The sequence below is a fragment of the Eriocheir sinensis genome, chromosome 47 (assembly GCF_024679095.1).
Source record: "Eriocheir sinensis breed Jianghai 21 chromosome 47, ASM2467909v1, whole genome shotgun sequence".
In the NCBI taxonomy this organism is placed as follows: domain Eukaryota; kingdom Metazoa; phylum Arthropoda; class Malacostraca; order Decapoda; family Varunidae; genus Eriocheir; species Eriocheir sinensis.
Window position 1 is genome coordinate 8852966 of NC_066555.1, and position 18699 is coordinate 8871664.

Sequence of the window (18699 nt, forward strand, 5' to 3'; positions counted from 1 at the left end):
GTTACAGATAAGGGTAAAATTTTATAAGTGCGCCAGTCTCGCACTGGGAGACGAAACTTTTTTTCTTCGGTAGTTTTCGGGGTGTTATGAAATAATCTGCTAACTGTTTCTGTCACAAATCATTAACCCTTTCGCCCTGGCGCCGCATCAAAAGTGCACATGTCGTATCCGGGGCTCGCGAGAGCGCAAAATTTCAAACACTATTACTGTATCTAACAATGATTCCGGCGTCAAACTGAACAGAATTGTCAAGTATCATACCAATAAACCATCTCAATAATATGAATCTTTCTTGATATGAAATAATTCAGACAACATGCACTTACGTGACTTTATTCCTCCGGGTTGGCTGGGTACGGAGGAAGGCTTTGGTCCTCGGAGGAGAACAGGTCTTCCTCCTCGGAGGAGAATATGTCTAGGTCTTCCTGACCAACGAGTAGTATGGTAGAGGCGACGGAGGAGGAAGGTGATGGTGGTGAACTGTGTAATGGAGATGAAGAAGATGGTGGTGAATTGGGTGATGTGCGTGGGGTTCCAGGTAGTGCTGATGAAGAATCTTGTGATGTAGAAGGTAATGGTGATGATTGCAGGTGATGAGAAGATAAAGGAAGGATTGGTGATGCTGAGGAGGAAGGATTAGAATGAGTTGAAGGACTTGATAAAGGTGAAGGATTCTGAAGGGATGAGGAAGGAATTGGATGACTGGAAGGACTAGATAAAGGTGAAGGATTCTGAAGGGATGAGGAAGGATTCTGAGGTGTGGAAGGATTGTTAGGTGTGGAGGGATTGTGAGAGTGAGGAAGGTGGTGATTGGTGGGAGATATGTCTGTTCTCCTCCATCGCTACAGTAATACTGACTCCACGTAACGGTAACATGGTACAGTTGAGTCGCGTATGGCGCAGTTAATTGGTTCTGAGCAACGGCTGCGCCATAAGAATAACTAAACCTATGGAGAAAATACAACTTGGTTCTGGCCCTTGCCATTTTGCCCCACCCACACTTTTTTTTTTTTCGTTCGTTCTGGCCTGAGTGCACTGGAAGGCATTATCTGCCTTTTGATGTTCAGTCCAACCCCACGCTCACCACCTTATCCCCTCGGCCACCGCCAACACCCACTTTTTCACTCAGTACGTACAGGGAAAATACAATTTGGCACTGGCTAGCCGCAATTTTATCCCACCTGCTCTCACATACGGGGAAAATTCATTGTTTCCCGCCTACCACTCTCTCAATCCTCCTGATGACGCCCAGTTTTTGCTCGTACGTCAGTGGGCGAATCTTGCCCGTGTGTTTCCCAGCAGGCTTGCAAGCCATTGAATGTGAAGCACGTGCATGGTAAACGAGCCAACTCCTTGCCATGCGTGGGCCAGGGGGTTAACTAGGGCCGCTTTCACAGTCATTTTGTTTGTTCTGATTGTTACCAATGGCGGCGATCGCCACTACAGTAAACCTTCAGTTATCCGGGTGCACCTTATCCGACCTCGCCCGTATCCGGGATTTTAAAAAAATATTTGATTTTTTCCAAAAAATTATAAAAATTGTCACATGCCGCCAAAAGTCATTCAAATTGCCTGCACGATGCCTTTAAGCTCTGCCCGGGCGGCGTACCGCACCCGTAAAGCGCACCCCAGCTTGCACGTAGCAATGATATTGACGTCCTGGTGCGAAGGTTCGCAGGAAAGCTGTGCTTCGCAGTACAACTGGCACGTAAACATTCTTGCTGAGCGCTGCAGACCATATCGAAGTGACGAGAGTCAAGGCAGTGCAGGCTTAAATGGCGGGAGTGTCAATTAAAGAACTGTTCAAATGAAACACAGTGCAAACCCTTGCTTAAGCCTTGATGACTGCCTGCCGTAAATCCAGACTGGACTAGGTGAGCAGGGCTCCGTCCCTGTGGAGAATGCGTGCGGGTCCGTTAGCACTCCTGCGGGAGTGAGAGCGGAATAAGAAACGCGGATAAGTACCACCCTCGGTCCAACATGTGAAAAAAGGATTTTACCATGCTTACGGTAAAGCGAGTAAAGGGGCCCACAGGGGTTCGGGAGTCCCGTGGGCCAGCCCGATCTGGAGGTGCAGGATGGCTGTAAATCATGGTTACTTCTTGTGGCTGGCCTCCCCGTGGTCCCGCTGGCTGCACTGTGCAGGGTCTGCCCCGCCCCCCCCTGGCTCGCAAGGGCAACACAGTGTAACTAAACAGCCACAGATCACCATGCAAGCAGATGTGCCAGGTTGTCATTGACTCCTTGGTTATCCTCCCCACTCACACTCAGAGTGGGGCAGCCTGGCGTACTTGCCCGGCGTCTGTGGGCCTTCAGGCTCATTGCCGGGCTTAAAAGGGTAGCGCCCTGGGGTGCCTGGATCCATATAGAAGATGTATTATATAAGAAATCATGCAGAATTAAATTTTCAGTCATAAACTCAACACAATCATCATGTATAAACATAAATTAATTGATAATTTTGAGATGTAAGCATAAATATAGAGATCATTGGTAACAATCACCATTTATATACTTTCCTGCCAAGACCATGGGGTCTGTGTGGTCTGATTTTCTATGTAAATCTATGTAAATCTCTCTCTCTCATGAGTTTCTTTATACACCGTGTCTCTGATTTCTTCCCTTTTGGACTGGGCAGCGAGAAAGACTAAAGAAAGGAAAGGCTCTGGGAACACCAATTTAGATTTTTAAAAGCTGCTGTAGATTTTAGTAGGCTAGTTAGCCAGATCGCTTTCGTTTTTGCCTGCCAGATTCAGAGTGGTGAATCGGGGCACTTTTTTTCTTTAAAATATATATTTAGTTAGATCATCTCTTCACCCATAGTTGACCGTCTGTATGATTTTAAATGTTTAAGTGTACAACATCTTTGTTCAGCTGTAGCAGATGGAATGGGCAAAGTGGCATAAATAAGTGATAATTTTTTTGTAACAGGATAGTTTTGTGAGCACTGCTCATATGTAACAAGTACAGTATTTGGCAAGGAGTTTTTAGGTACAGAAGACTCCACATTCTGAATTCTGTGACATAATCATGTATATCATCCAGGCCCAAAATTGGAACATTTAAGAGGTAGTCTTTGTACATCAATAGCAACCAGCCGCAGCTCTCTGAGCCTCTCTCCCCCTTGTCCAGTAGCGTGAATAAACTTTGCTTTCCAAACTACTCTACTACAGTTTCTATTCTTCTCACTGTACCTTTATCTCCAGTTTCCTCTCTGACCGTTCTATTTCTGCTGTGGTAGACGGTCACTGTTCTTCCCCTAAACCTATTAATAGTGGTGTTCCGCAGGGTTCTGTCCTATCTCCCACTCTCTTTCTGTTGTTCATTGATGATCTTTCCAAAACGAACTGTCCTATCCGTTCTTATGCTGATGACTCTACTCTGCATTATTCAACTTCTTTAAATAGAAGACCCACCCTACAGGAACTAAATGATTCCAGGCTGGAGGTGGCAAAACACTTAGCCTCAGACCTTACTATTATTTCCGATTGGGGCAAGAAGAACTTGGTGTCCTTCAACGCCTCAAAAACACAGTTTCTCCACCTATCCACTCGACACAATCTTCCAAACATCTTTTTAGGAGCAGTGAGTATTGGGCTTTTTTTTTTTTAACATTTGTTACCTCTTTTTTATGCCCTTGAACTGACTCCTCTGCTGGAAAAAAAAAAAAAAAAAAAAAAAACTAGTGTAGATACTATTGTTCTGGGGGAGTATTGCATGTTTTTTTCTTTTCTTTTTAGTTTTAAAACATATGTTAACGCAAACTAATAGATAAACATTCATTTATGCATTTTAATAATAATGATAATACTACTACTACTACTAATAATAATAATAATAATTATTAAATTACAGTCGTCCCTCAGATAGTACTGGGATTAGGGACCCAGGACCCCCGTACTATTCGAAAATCCGTATAAAATTAGTGCCCCCCCCCCAGAAACACTCCCTGAGCACTCCTATGAAATCCAGGTCCCACCTGGCTCAGCTGTTACCCACAGGCCCAATTTGTTAGTTATGCATTTTTTGCTGCAATTACAGTGCAGTGATACCACACTGGGGTGGTCGAGGGGGACGAAGCCCCCCCATTAGAGGTCTGGTTATTTAAAGTTTGGTTGGAGTAGTTTAACCCTTTCTATACGTGACGCAGACGTCAGCGTCACAGTATGGAAAGGATCAAGAGGAAATGGAAGAAGATTAATCCTCTTCTAAACCTTTCAATATTCCTCTTAATCATCTTCCACTTCCTCTTAAAGAGGTTTAGAAGAGAATTAAGAGGAAATGGAAGAAGATTAAGAGGTTACTTTCATTACTAAACGCTTGCAGCGGGCGTTAGACGTATCTGCTGGTGGCACTAAACGCTCGTTGCGAGCTCCAGCCGCACTCAAATCTCCCACGTATGAGTGTTCTAACACTAATTCTCACAACACAGGATTGCCAATTGAGTGGGTTCTTCACTAAATCTAAATCTACGGACGAGTAACTGGTGGATGTTCTTGCCCAATATAGCGGCATTTTTGCATAGCTCCACCTATCACCTGACTGATTCTTTGACCAAATAATTGTAAATATTGCAGTTGGCAATACTCCCTTGCCAGAGTCTGAAAAAGAGATGTCCGCAGTTCCCTCAATATGGCTGATCATCCCGCATGCACCGACGTAAGTGTTAACATTCAACACTCCCTGAATGTGCGTGTACGTTCGCAGGAGAGGCACACATAACCGACTCCTATAGATCTGGACCTCCTCTTTCCAGTGGTGTTTTTGGTTTTTAGCTGTGATGAATAGTTTTTGAGATACAGAGGTTAAAAGAAACCCCCCATTGGGCTGCCTGACTGCGCCTGAGGGGATAGTCGCGTCCAGACTGCGCGCAAGGAAAGGGTTGAAAGAGGACTAATGATGATGACGTCGGACGCCCTTTGGACACCGACGTTGGCGTCGCCGGATTGAAGGGGTTAAATATGCGTCCCTTAACTATATAATATGGAGGCGTAATGTCGTATTTTGGAGGCGAGGAGTTAATCTCCACAATTACTGTTTTGTATCTTATTTCAAGTATGATTTAGAGTGCAATAGAAACTGTGGTAGAGAGTAAGAGAGAGTGTGAGTGTATGACACGGCTCGCTCGCTGACAATATGGAAGGGAGCGTTGCCAGGATGGCTCTGCTGCCCAGCGTGGTAACACTACAGCAGAAAATGCATAACTGGTAACTTTGGCCGGCGAGTAGAAGCTGAGCCAGGCATGACCCGGATTCACGTAGTATGCTCTCCCCACCGCAATTTAATTCATACCAAAACATAATTTCTCCTAAATCTGAATTCTTCTGCAAGGGGAATACCTTTCTCAAATGCTTTGGGGTGCTTTCAGCAGATATTTTGGCTTGTCTCTTGGGTCCCACGTTATGTTATGTGGTAATGGTGAAGAGTAGCTGAGCTTGTGCACACACACGGACTTAGGGAAAGCGCATAGGTTTCAATCTGGCAGAACAGTGTTCCTGGATGTTATGGACACACATGGACTGAGGAGATGCGCAGGGTTGGCAGTCTGATAAGACAGTGTTGCCACTCATGCCATGGCTACTTGGTGTGACGAGCGGGAAATTTAAAAATCCTAAAAAAATCTTCTATGACAATCCATATAAAACCAAAACCGTACTATTGGAAACCGTACTATTTGAGGGACGACAGTATTATTATTACTATTATTATTATTATTATTATTATTAATTACATTATTAAAAAATATAATATTTTATTTTTGGGGGCACGTGACCAGGTGCCCCCCCCCACTGGATCCGCCACTGTGCCAGAATAGACAGTTGGGCCAGGTCCACTTTACGTGAAAAAAGGAGCAAAGGAGGGGGAAAAGATTGACGGGAAGAGATGTGGAGCGGTCGGAGAGTGCACGACTGTGACTTGGAATTTGAGTGGGGGCCACAGCAGCCGACTGCAAACATTCTTCTTGACTACATCTATAAATTTTGGCTATATGATCATTCTGATAGTGAGGATAATTTGTAACTCACTGAATACAAAAATGTGTGGAGAGAGAGAGAGAGAGAGAGAGAGAGAGAGAGAGAGAGAGAGAGAGAGAGAGAGAGACGGGATAGAAATCCTCCCAAAAAAACAACCCAACCGCCACCATGAGATTTTCCCCTTCGGAAAAAAATCCAACGTGGCAACTCTGCGCTCATTTGGCTAAGGGAGCCCACGAACCGCATCATAGATAGTTTTACCCACGTGATCTGAACATAACAGTTCTGAAACCATACCGCGTCAAAGGAAACCGCGCCTTACAAATCCGCGTCACACACGACTTGACTGTAGTTATAAAAAAAATAATACATGTGACCCATAGCTAGCGGGGATTCAATCTCCCCAAAGAATTTTTGTATTGTACAGTATGCCGGCAACACGTACATGTATCCTTGCGTATATCCAGGAACAGGACGCGTACGAAAGTTCTGGGATGCCAAGTTGTCTTTTCATGGGGTCCGCAATCTCTAGGCACAAGACCAAGATAAAGATGTAAAAAATATCGGGTAGTAAGGTTTCTGAGGTGGAGGAAGAGAGTCCATTCCTGGCCAAAAAAACACTCTCACCAATGATGATTCCTTACGCAAACCCCCAGGGCATTCTTCTGATGCTAGACATCGCCAAGATATCTTCACGCCTGGGCCTCCAACTTAGTTTTTCTCAAACCTTGAGAAGCATATTTCAAAGAAAAGGCCAAGAGCAATCTGAAAATCCCAGGTCCAGTCCCTTAGCCCCAACAAAGCACCTTGGAGCCTATTGGACCTTGTCAGTCACCATTCTTCCCAGGGCATCTCTCTGACACCTCCACCAATCATTCCCTACACTCTGGGACTCTGAGCTAAGTGCATAACTTGTATTGACCAATTCTATCTGTCTTAGCCTGAGGTAGGAGCTAGGGAGTTTAGCAGCTAACTCACCTCCTTTAATTAAAGTGGCACTCCTGTCTATTTTCCTAAACTTTTCCCACAATCACCATATAATGTTCCACTTATACCAGTGACAAAAAAAGACGATGGACTGAGGCTCTGTCTATTCGAGCACTTAACCCGATGGACCCCAGCAACGCACCTGTGTTGTTGGAAAAAAAAAAAAAAAAAAAAAAAAAAATCGAGGGACCCTATGTACGTGATGCGTCACCTACTACTATCAAGTGTTATGGCACCCTAATAGAGCATCCTAGGAGGCAGATTTTTGGAGTGGACATGTAGGCGGTATATAAGAACAATATACCATGCGGGCAACTCGCTAGATCAATGCCACACCCGCGTACCCCATACATTGCAGGTCACTGTCCTCAGTTATCGCATTTATGTGAACCAGTAGCTAATGAGTGTTAATGAGTCACACGTCCCTTCCTGACCTTACTGGGTCAAAACATGGGTCGGCACTCTCCGTAGCAGCCTCAGCTCGGCACTTTTTAGCAGTCACCAGCCAGCCTGTTGACCTTCTCCTGCCCCTTCCCATTTCTTCAAGGAACCTTCAAGAACATTTGGTGCAATAAAGTGAAATTATATAGACAGAGTGCAAGTGCAGTGTGTAACACAAGTCCTGCCATAGTCTGAAGGAGGAATTTGGCTGTTCGTCCTCCACTATCTACGAGTTTTGTCAATTCTATAGAAGTAAGTCTCAAAAGAATGGCAAAACAGGTTATTCGTGCCAGATAAACGAGGTTCTACTGTATTTGCTTTCAAATGCATCTGTGACTTGTATATTTTCAGCCTTACGGCTGCCATACCTAAATAAACCATACATTATTATTATAAAGATGGCCGGCTGTTGTTCGTCATCTTGTCACAACTTCAACATATCAGGGGATATACGTATTCCAATTCCCTTCTTCGCTCTCACCCCACTCCTCCCTCATTAGCTGAACATGTAAACATTGCCTCATGTAAGTGTTGATGAACTTACTGCATTGATCAGAAAAACTTAACACAACAACTACTACTACCCGTATTTTTTCATATATATAACAATTTTTTTCAAAAAATGAGATTCGAAAAATCACCCTGCGTCTTATAACCCAATGGTTAGGTTTTGGTAGGCCTGGGCGTTATTGTTACTGGTATGAAACCAACACCCAAAACACCTCCATTTGATACAATAGTTCCCAGATTTCCCAAAAATGGAATATACCGTATTTTGCGACATGCAACGTGCACTTTTTTCACTCAGAAAATGCCAATAAGGTACCCCTGCACTATATGCCAAAGGTACAAATTTTGATTGATTTAAATAATGAATAGTGTGATGCAATAGAAAAGTGTGAATAAGCAGAAGAGAGGAGGAGGACATGTGAAGCAATAAAACCATACAGGTCACAAGAAGAAGACGCGCCACACGTGGGAGCCGAGGAGCGGCGTGAACACGAAACACAAAACAACACCACCGCGGCGCACCAGTCACCAGTGTGCTGGGTACCTTAGCAGTGATGGTTAAAGCAGCTATTACACGGGAATGATTTTGGTGGAGCAGGGTGCTGCCTGACATGACTGCTCGGCGACCGTGGGGCAGACTTGGACGGATTAGTCTAGAGATATTTCTGCTGGGCAGCAGCCCAGTCAGCTGACGTTTTCTGTGATACATGTTCGAAAAAACAGATATCCGTGGATGACTAAAGTGTTTATTGTAAACGCATTTTTGTTTCTCATTGTAAAAATAGCTGTATTAAAACATATGATTGACACAAATTAATCAACATCTATTTTTTTCTCCCCCAGAAAAGATGGCAGCTCAAGGGTGCAAAAGAAGCAGGAAACAAAAAAGCCTGCGATAGCACTGCTCCCGCAAACAGTGTTCAGATGAATATTCTGAAATAGAAAGGCAAGAGTCCCTTGGAGAGGTGTTTTTACCTTCCCCTTTGAAAGAGTTTAAGTCGTAGGCAAGTTCAAGTCATAGGCAAGAGATAATATAAATGAAGGAAGGCTGTTCCAGAGTTTGCCAGGGGAAGGAATAAAGGAATGAAGATGCAGATTACCTCATGCATAAGGGATTTGGATGCAGATTAGCAGGAGTAGAAAGTCATGCAATTGGGTCACAGGAAGGGTGGAGACACGAAATTAGCAAGTTCAAAAGAGCAGTCAGCATGAATATATCAATAGAACACAGATAGAGCGGCACCACTGGGACAAAATTTAAGAGGTAGAAGGCTGCCAGTAGGAGGAGGGACTTGATGAAACAAAGGGCCTTTGTTCTACTTTGTCTACAAGGGACTCCACTATGTGATAAATATTGTAAAATATTACATCAATTGAACTGAGCGTCTACTAAACTAAGTTTACTACAATAAAGGATTACTATATGTATATTTGACACCAGTTTCTTGCTACAGCCTCTCTGACTTTGTCAAGAGAGCTGGTCTTTAGACAGCATTCTTAAGAAAATAGGTAAAATTAAAAAAAATTCATGGCAGTATTTCCTAAAAGTAATGTGAAATGCAACAGATACTGAAATAGCACTACAGTCACCTCTCGATTAACACGAGTTTAAATAACGAGTTTTTGACTTAACACGAGTTGATATTTAAGGATATACGTTTAACTAATGCGATATGTTCGTTGAAACATTATTAATACATTGGTGAGTCACAGAAACAACAAAAACACACGCTCCCACTCTACTCAAATTTGCTCCTCACCCGCACCGGCCACCACCCCTCCCCGCCCCGCGCCCCCGCCACCAGCCGCTCCCCTCATCTCAGCCGCCCCGCTTCGCCTGCCTCCCTCCTCTTCCCCCGACCACCCATGCTATTGGTGACAAAGACAACTCCCCAAAGTTAAAGTTTTCTAAAGAAAGAATTGTTACACCACACTTGCAAGTTAGTGACACAACAAAAACACGTCCCCGCACTCACCATCACCGCCCTGTTGATGCGTCGCCGGTTGCCGTCGCCGTGAGGAGGTGGAAGGATGGGGTGGGAAGAGAGGGGGGAGGGCGGGGCAGGGGTTCGGTGGACAGCGGCGTCGACCAGCGATGCATCAACAGGGCGATGATGGTGAGTGCGAGGACGCGTCTTTGTTGTGTCTGTGACTCACAAATGCAATGCAGCAATTCTTTCTTTAGAAAACTCCAACTCAAAGGAGTCATCCTTGTCACCAACAGCATGGGCAGTCAAAGGAAGAGGACGGAGGCAGGCGAGGTGGGGTGGCGGGGGTGAGGGGCGCGGGTGAGGAACAAATTTAAACAAAATGAGAACGTGCGCCCTTGCTGTTTCCGTGACCCACTAATGTATTAATAATGTTTTTTTTTAAGGTTAGAGTAACAAAATCCCCAAAATAGGCAGACTTTCCCAGTGTCCAGGAAAGTAACCCCCCACTACCATTGTTTCCTATGGGGAAATTATGTTTAAATGATGCGATTTTAAATAACGCGACATCTCCAGGAACGTAACCCTTGCGTTAATCGAGAGGTGACCGTACTTCAATAATATCAATATCACATGAGGAGGGATATCACACCCAATACCCAACAACCCACATTTAGATACCAACCTTGTAAGACCAACAAATGAGAGTACAATGGTGTTGTGAAGCTTAGGAGAGTTCACACTGAGAGACCACATTCCTTTGATACCTTCAAGTTCAATGGAAGCTTGTTCATGAATTCCAATACCATTTCGGATGATTCTGAGTGATCCTTCTTTGAAAGCTCCTGAAGTTGAAAGGAAAATTGCATATTAATATTCCTGAAATGAGGGGATTCAGAAAATTTGTCTCCAAATTCCACTGCACGTTATAAGAAGCAAATACCAAGAATATAACTTCTACAGTACTAGGTGTTGAGACTTAGGTCTGACCAAAACTTAACCAATTTTTTGCTGAAAACACTCATTAAAATGGTCAAAGGGTCATTTTCAGCTCAAAAGCTGGTGACATAAAAAAATCCTATTACTCTTTGCATTATCCAGTTCATATTCCTGTCTCCTTAATAAAACATCAATCCTGAGATAATGTAAGGTATGAGGAAGGGAAAAATAGACCATTAGAGCTTAAGTTAAAGTCACAAACAGCGACTGAGACATTTATAAGCCGGAGTGGATCCTAAATGGTATAGAACAATATAAAAAACATACATAAGAAAAAATATAAGCATAGAGGAAAGAGTTAGGATGACAGAAATTGTGAGTGAAGCAAAGCAAAGTAATGAAGAAAGAACAGTCAGGAAAAGAAAGTTGTTTTTGGAGTGTGCAAAACAACAGAGTGAAGTGGTGGGTCAGGAAGAGGTAAGAGAACAAGTACAAAGCAACAAAAATAGAAGGCAAGAGAAGAAGGGAATGGAAAAGCTCAGGTTAACATACACTAATGTCAATGGACTTATATCAATGAAGCTTGAACTAAAAGACTATCTGAACAAAGTTAAACTAGATATAATGTGCATCACTGAAACAAAACTACCAAGAGGCACAAAAATGGTGGGAATAGAGGAGTGCAACTATAATATACATACAGTAGGCATGGTTGATATATGCGCGGTAAGGTTTTTACCTGCACTGAACAAAACTCGGTACAATAGAAGGCTCAAGGAACAAAGAAAACACTTTTTTTTTACTTTCTAGTACTCTGTTGGATATTCTGTGGCATTTCTAACAAGCTTCAGATGCTTTGGAAGAGAGTCTGCTAGCGTCTGGAGGAAAGTTTGAAGCATCGAGTCCCACAGTTGCTGGATGGCGTCCTTGTGCTTCGGTACCGAGGAGACATCGTAGTTCTGCAACCCAGACTTGATCTTTCTGCAGAGGTTTTCTATAGGGTTGATATCAGGTGAGTTGCCAGGCCAGGGGTTGAGGTAGCGAATACTCCCAAAATCAAGAGCATCAGTCACTAGTTTGGCTCTGTGACAAGATGCCCCATCCTGCATAAAGAAATCTGCCATCGACGGGTCATGGTGGTCTATCAGCAGGTCCAGGTAGTTGTGCTGATTCATTCTCAGGTTCTTTGGGAGGAAGACTAAGTGTCCCAGGCAATGGTAGGAGAAGAAACTCAAAACCATAACTGAATCGGGGTGCTTAATGGTGTGGCATGTGTACCACGGCTTAACCCTTAGAGTACGGGTGGCGATATATTTCTCTGGATGTTGTGCACGGGGAAAATTTAGACATTTAAAAGAGGTGGAAATGGTGTCTTTCTTCTTTGCAATAATTGTATATTCATGTAGTATATATGGTGGTGTAATAAAACTTCTCTCCTAATAATAATAAATAAGTTATGACAGCTGAAAATATTGCACATTTTCTCATGGCCGTGACATGTCGCGTGGAGGCACCCCACCTGCTCTCTCTCTCTCTCTCTCTCTCTCTCTCTCTCTCTCTCTCTCTCTCTCTCTCTCTCTCTCTACCTACTTGCCCCTCCCTCCTCTCTCAATGTCACTACCATAGCAGTCATCAGTCACTGTCACTTTGATCCGCCCGCGCTCTACTTCCGCCCGAAGCAGAGGAGCTGCTTGACGCGTCACAAGACATGACAGATGTATTCTGAACAAAAGTGGAAAATGATCTGTGGCCTTCAGTAGGCCGCGTGCTGGAGACGAATAAGAGTGTGTGTACAGATGCCAGATGCCTCCACCATTCTACTGAGTCAAGAACTGGCGGTATATTTGAAACGTAGGGAGCGTAGAGTGTGATGATTATATATATGATCCCTGTACAGGTGGGGCGTGTGGTAGCGCACTTATGTATACGATTGCCGTAATCTAAGGGTTAAGAGGGTCGCTACCATATTTACGGTACACGTAATTCCAGGCACCATCACTCACAGTAAAAGTACTCGCATCACTCCAAAGTACTTTCCTCCACTGCTCCAAAGTCGAGTGAAATTGATCCTCATTTGCCTCCAGCGCTTTGTTACCCAGGGTTGGGGAACAGCACGACATCTGCAGTACTTGAGCACTTTGTGCAAGTAATTTTGAAGTGTATGTATTGCCACATTACCGAGTATCTTGGTTTTTTTCTGCTTTAATTCTTTTGCTGTAAGGGTCGGGCTGCACTCCACCTGCTTTTTGATAGCATTCATTGCCATTCATAAATACAACTACATAGGTATCTAAGTTGTTTTTATCCCTGTAAACTTCTCTAAGAATCATAACTTTGTACGTTAACTGGATCTATACACAAAACAGCCGATAGTCAAACCTCACCATTTGCGTACATATGGGCGGTCTGAAGGTGCGCAAATGGTGAATGTGCAAATGGTGAACTTAACCCCCATCTTTTCGGAACATTTCCCACCCGTGACCCCCCCCAGCGTCGGCACTTTTCAAAATTTTTTTTTCTCCCATTATGTCAGAAATGCTGAAAAAACATAGGTTTAAGTCATGAAAAGTGTCAAGAATGACATCTGAGTCTGAGTCACGGTAAGTCAGAATTGTCGCGTCGTATATGTACGACGCCGACGCTGGGAAGGTGACTCAGCCTGTGTAGTACATGTACGACGCCGACGCTGTGAGGGTTAATAACCTATGGGGAAAAATACATATGGGTGGTTATGGCCCAAAACCCCCCCTACAAGCAAAAAAAATAAATATATAAAAATAAAATAAAACTGGTCTGCCGGCAGGAAACATGTCAGACTCACGGCCAATCCCTCGCTTTTTTCTTCCACTGTCCACCTTCTTAATCACTTCCACCTGTGCAATGGTCATCATCGGGTTCTTCCTGGGTTTAGGCTTTGATGACACTGGGTGCGGCATGATGGTGGTGCAAAGGTGAGGCAGAAAACATCGAATAATCGCAGTCACCACGAGACCAGGAGAGGCGATCGGGCAATGGCGGGAAACGACATGTTGTGTACGTTGGCAGTGTTCTTCACTGGCAGCAGAAGATGCACGGGTGGTAGACAGCTGTAGTGCTTTTGAGAGAGCAACTCGGGCCACCCGGACCGCCCCGGGTGCTCTCAAACGCGTGACGCCACAGCCCGAGTTGACAACTCGGACCGCCCGCTGCAGCTCAGTTTGGAGAGGTGGAGCGCCTCCATGCTGTGATGACGTCATCAGCAAATATGGAGGCCCAAACAAACACATATAAGTGCTTCCATTGCATTTCACCTCTGTGCCACCATAACCACTGCAGCTTCCTTTTCATCCTCTGTTGCAAAGAACTCGTTGGCTTATACAGCTTGTGATGCATGTTTAAACATCGTCAGGAAGATCATCGGACGCCATTTTGCTGCCACAACAGCTAGTAAACGTCCTGAAGATCAGCTGACGCCATTTTGCTGCCACAACAGCTAGTAAACGTCCTTAAGATCAGCTGATGCCATTTTGCTGCCACAACAGCTAGTAAACGTCCTCAAGATCAGCTGACGCCATTTTGCTGCCACAACAGCTAGTAAACGTCCTCAAGATCAGCTGACGCCATTTTGCTGCCAGAACAGCTAGTAAACGTCCTTAAGATCAGCTGACGCCATTTTGCTGCCAGAACAGCTAGTAAACGTCCTCAAGATCAGCTGACGCCATTTTGCTGCCACAACAGCTAGTAAACGTCCTCAAGATCAGCTGACGCCATTTTGCTGCCAGAACAGCTAGTAAATGTCCTCAAGATCAGCGGACGCCATTTTGCTGCCAGTGAGACACCGTTACCATAGTGGCGAGGTGCACAAATGGCAAGAACACCTGTGCAAATGGTGGGAAGATGGCCGCAAATTAAGGCCGTGCAAATGGTGAGGGAGCAAATGATGAGTGCACAAATGGTGAGGTTTTACTGTATCTCGAAAGCGCATTTTTTGTACTTTGAAGAATAATAACTCCATTAGTTGTGAACATAAAAAAAAAATCAAATATCTGCTGAAAGACGAGTGGATGGTAAAAAAATTGTCCGTCTGATTTTTTTAAAAGCAAGGAAACACCGCTGATATGGTTTATTGAAGGTAAAAAAAAGTGGTAGAATTATGGGACACATAAAATGGTAATTTTGGTAATTTTTTTGCAAAGGAAAAGTGAGACATTAAAAATTGAACGGAAAATTTTTAACTAGTGGTGTTATGAGTAAAACTACTCAATATCGTACATGTTGAGTGAACATGCTGGCCCCCAATAACGTTTTTAGCTCTGCTCTTATTACAAGTGATAAATTTTGTTTGTAATTTTTTTTACAGCACGAAAGCTATTATGCTGATAAATGCATATCTTATTGAATTTACCTAAGTCTTCAAAGAAAAAAATACCTTAGAACAATTGAAAGAAAATTAATATACCCTTCACTAATACCACGAGAGTGAGTGTTTTAGTATATATTGCTGAAAGCTCTTCTTCTGCCAACAATGGTCATTCTAACGATATGAATAATGTACAGCACTCAGATTTTTTGGTGTAAACATGATGGTAACCTGATATTTTGCTAGTTTGGTACAGAAAAATGTCAATTAAGCCTTGCTGGACCCCAGGACACTGCAGGTTTGACTATGACAGAGGCTCCAGCAGGGCCACCAGATGGCAGGTTGAGCTCAGTGCAAGACCCAATACTTCAGTCAGTCAAACAAAACAAAGCACAAAAAACATAAACAAGCAATGAAAATCTACAGTAAACACAATAACGTGTGTAAGGGTACTGTGAAAAGCACATGGCGCACCTCATACTTTCCTTACTTTACCAACCCTGCCGCACTCAACACCTCACCGCCACAACCGCATCCTCAGCACCTCGTTGCCAGTCATTCTAAGATTTTGTACAGCATATGTCCAGTTTGCATTATATATAATACATAAGTTTACAGTGCTGCCAGTGGCAGAAGGCATTGATGCACCAAGACTCAGTTGTGAATGATCAATGGGGTTAGAAATGGCACTAAGCGGCTGTTTACCAAAATTAACCCTCTCGCTCACGATGACGCGAAACGCGTCATAAAAGTTTAAAAAATTGATTCAAAATTAAGTTTCGGGTGAAGGTGCGTCAAATTTGGAAGCATCATTTGTTGGGATAAGTTTCTTAATGGTAACATATGGCAACCTTTCTAAGGAGCGTAGATGAGCTATGAGCGTAGATGAGGAGCGTCAACTCTGTAGATTATTTTGAAAAAAATAGTTTTCTTGGTGTAACTCGGGAACTAATAGGTGTATGAGGATTTTGAGAATACCATAAGAATCCTCACTAAATTCCGCTTTGAAACATATATTCGGCTAAAAAAGTTGGCCCACAAAATTTCGAGCTAGCAAGTGGGGAAGAGTTGATACTTAGGATTTATTGTCTACAATACTCTATATGGAGACTTGAAACAAGTCTGTATTGTTTATTTTCATCTATTTTTATTTGCACATGTTCTAGTACAAGTCTTTATGAAGCCATTGATACCAAATTTATTGAGGTACGATATATCTGTGAGGGCAAAACACGTCCGGGAATGTAGAGTATCGCGGTGGCAGAAAAAGGCCGGTCAGGCCTGAGAAATGCATGGTGAATGGAACAAACTTATTGGAAACTTACGGTGCGCGAGAGGGTTAATAGTGCATAGAGTACCCTCGGCTCTTCGTAACCACCTGGAGACGCTTGGGAAGGGAATCAGCTAGGTTTTGAAGATATTCCTGGTTAATGTTGTCCCAAATCTCTTGAATGGCGTTTTGAAGGCGTGGAAGGGGAGAAGTGTCCCGGTCCTCAGGCCAAGGTGTTGGCAGCTTCACATTACAAAATTCAAACCAGTTTAGCACTAATTTTGCAGTGTGGCATGGTGTCCCATCCTGCATGATAACTTCAGCCTGACACTGATCCATGCAGGGTTCAAGTTCATCCAGGATAAGCTCAAAGTAGCTGTTCTGGTTCATTCTAATGTTCTTTGGTAAGAACACTAGTTTACCAACACCATGGTATGAAAAGCAACCCCAGACCATGAGTGAATCAGGGTGTTTCACAGAGTGCTTTGTGTAGCGGGAGTCACATGAATCACTGCCGTGGGGGCGGTAAACCCTTCCTCTTTGGATGTGTCACCGCAAAGCTTGCCTCATCAGACCATAACACCTTGCGGTACTCATCAAGGCCCCAATCTTTCTACTGAGTGGCAAAAGCAAGTCTTTTAACACAATGGGCACGTGTTACCCACGGTTTACGCACAAGCCTGCAACTCCAGTAATCCAGATCCCTCTTCAAGTAATCTCTCACGGTTCACTCATGCCAGCAAACACAGGTTCTCTTGCTTGATTTCCCAGCTTGTAATGCCAGGTTGGGCCTCTACCTGCCTGTGAATGACATTCAAAGTCCTTTCAATAACTTTTTGCTTAAGATCTGCTGGTTTAAGTGGGGATGGTACAATGCACGTCCCAGTGGCAAGATATTTTTGGGTCCAACTTAGTGAGATTCCCATGTTTAAAGCTGCTTCCTGATTAGTTTTTATCCCTAACCAGTGCACATATGGCTTCAATCTGAGGTTCTTTGAGAAGCTTTCTCGGCCACATATTGTGTGTGAAAAGATTAAAAGGGTGAGGAATTTGACAGTCAAACATGCTCCTAATTGGAGTGATCAGTGACAAACATCCACCCCTTGGGAAAGGCAGACAGCCACTGGTGCTGGCTAGCTGCAGAGCTGAGAGAGCTCTCACGTGAGTTGCCGGATGTAACTTTTTTCACGATCTTCGGAGATCAGAGTGAGACAGTGGGGGTCAAGTGATTTTGGCGGTGGTGGATGGCACATGACGATCCGCGCCTTTCACCACCACCAGCACTGTATATGTATGTGCGCCTTCTTTGTATCCTGTGGCAAGGGTGTGGCTATGCGGAACTTAGTGAGGGAGGAAGCGGTACAAAAAAAGGTCAGTCAGTCAGGACAGTGCCACCCATAAACCATTTATCCCATAAGAATATGTATTCCAACTACAGTACCCTCTCGAGTTTCCCGCTATCCGAGTTTTGTGATCCTCAAGTTTCACAGTTAGTTTTAAATTCTTATCATTCCGACTTTCGCGCTGCTTTGACATGTATGGGTCACATCTACTTACCATCGGCGTCAAGCAGGCTGCCTTAAAAGGTAGTATCACACTGGACGTTTTCCTACAAACATTGTGAGAGAGAGAGAGAGAGAGAGAGAGAGAGAGAGAGAGAGAGAGAGAGAGAGAGAGAGAGAGAGAGAGAGAGAGAGAGAGAGAGAGAGAGAGAGAGAGAGAGACTTATTAACATATTAACCGCGTTTGAACTTCTCGCCGCCTCGTCCATGTCGCGTTTGGTTCAACTCGGTGCAGCCTCAATACCAAGCGAGCCCTCAACTCAAGAGGAGGTGTGTAGCTTGACTCTGGTTATGAGCCCCTCTCATGAAAGGTGAGATAGAGAGGATGAAATCAAGGAGAAAGGAGAAGGGTGTGGGGACAGAGGGTCAGAAAGGAGACTCAGGGCAGGGTTTTGGTTAGGACATGACCTGACTCAGGTCTGGTCATGTCCTGACTTGTCACACACACACACACACACACACACACACACAGAAGGGGAATGAAAATGGTGTGGGGAGGGAGGGGCAGAAAGGAGAGTCAGATCAGGGCTATGATCAGGATATGACCTGACTCTCCCTACTGCCCCTACCTCCCACCACCCTTCTCATTTCCCTTTCTGTGTGTATTTACCTAGTTGTGACATACAGGAAAAGAGCTACATTCACGCTGTCCTGTCTCCATATCCGCTCTTGTCCAACTTTTCTTTAACCCAGTAGCAGTGGGGATCATGTTTCTTAACCCCTAAAGGGCCGGCCTGGGTGGTCATCT

The 18699-nt window shown here is 44.1% G+C and overlaps 1 protein-coding gene across 1 annotated transcript in view; it reads right to left on the reverse strand.

Moving 5' to 3' along the window:
- LOC126981367 (DNA damage-binding protein 1-like) overlaps positions 1–18699 on the reverse strand; it is a 130798-nt gene that overhangs the window by 60364 nt on the left and 51735 nt on the right. Inside the window, exon 9 of the mRNA XM_050832389.1 lies at positions 10527–10686. Coding sequence (XP_050688346.1) covers positions 10527–10686 — 160 coding nt within the window. The remainder of the gene's footprint in view (positions 1–10526; positions 10687–18699) is intronic.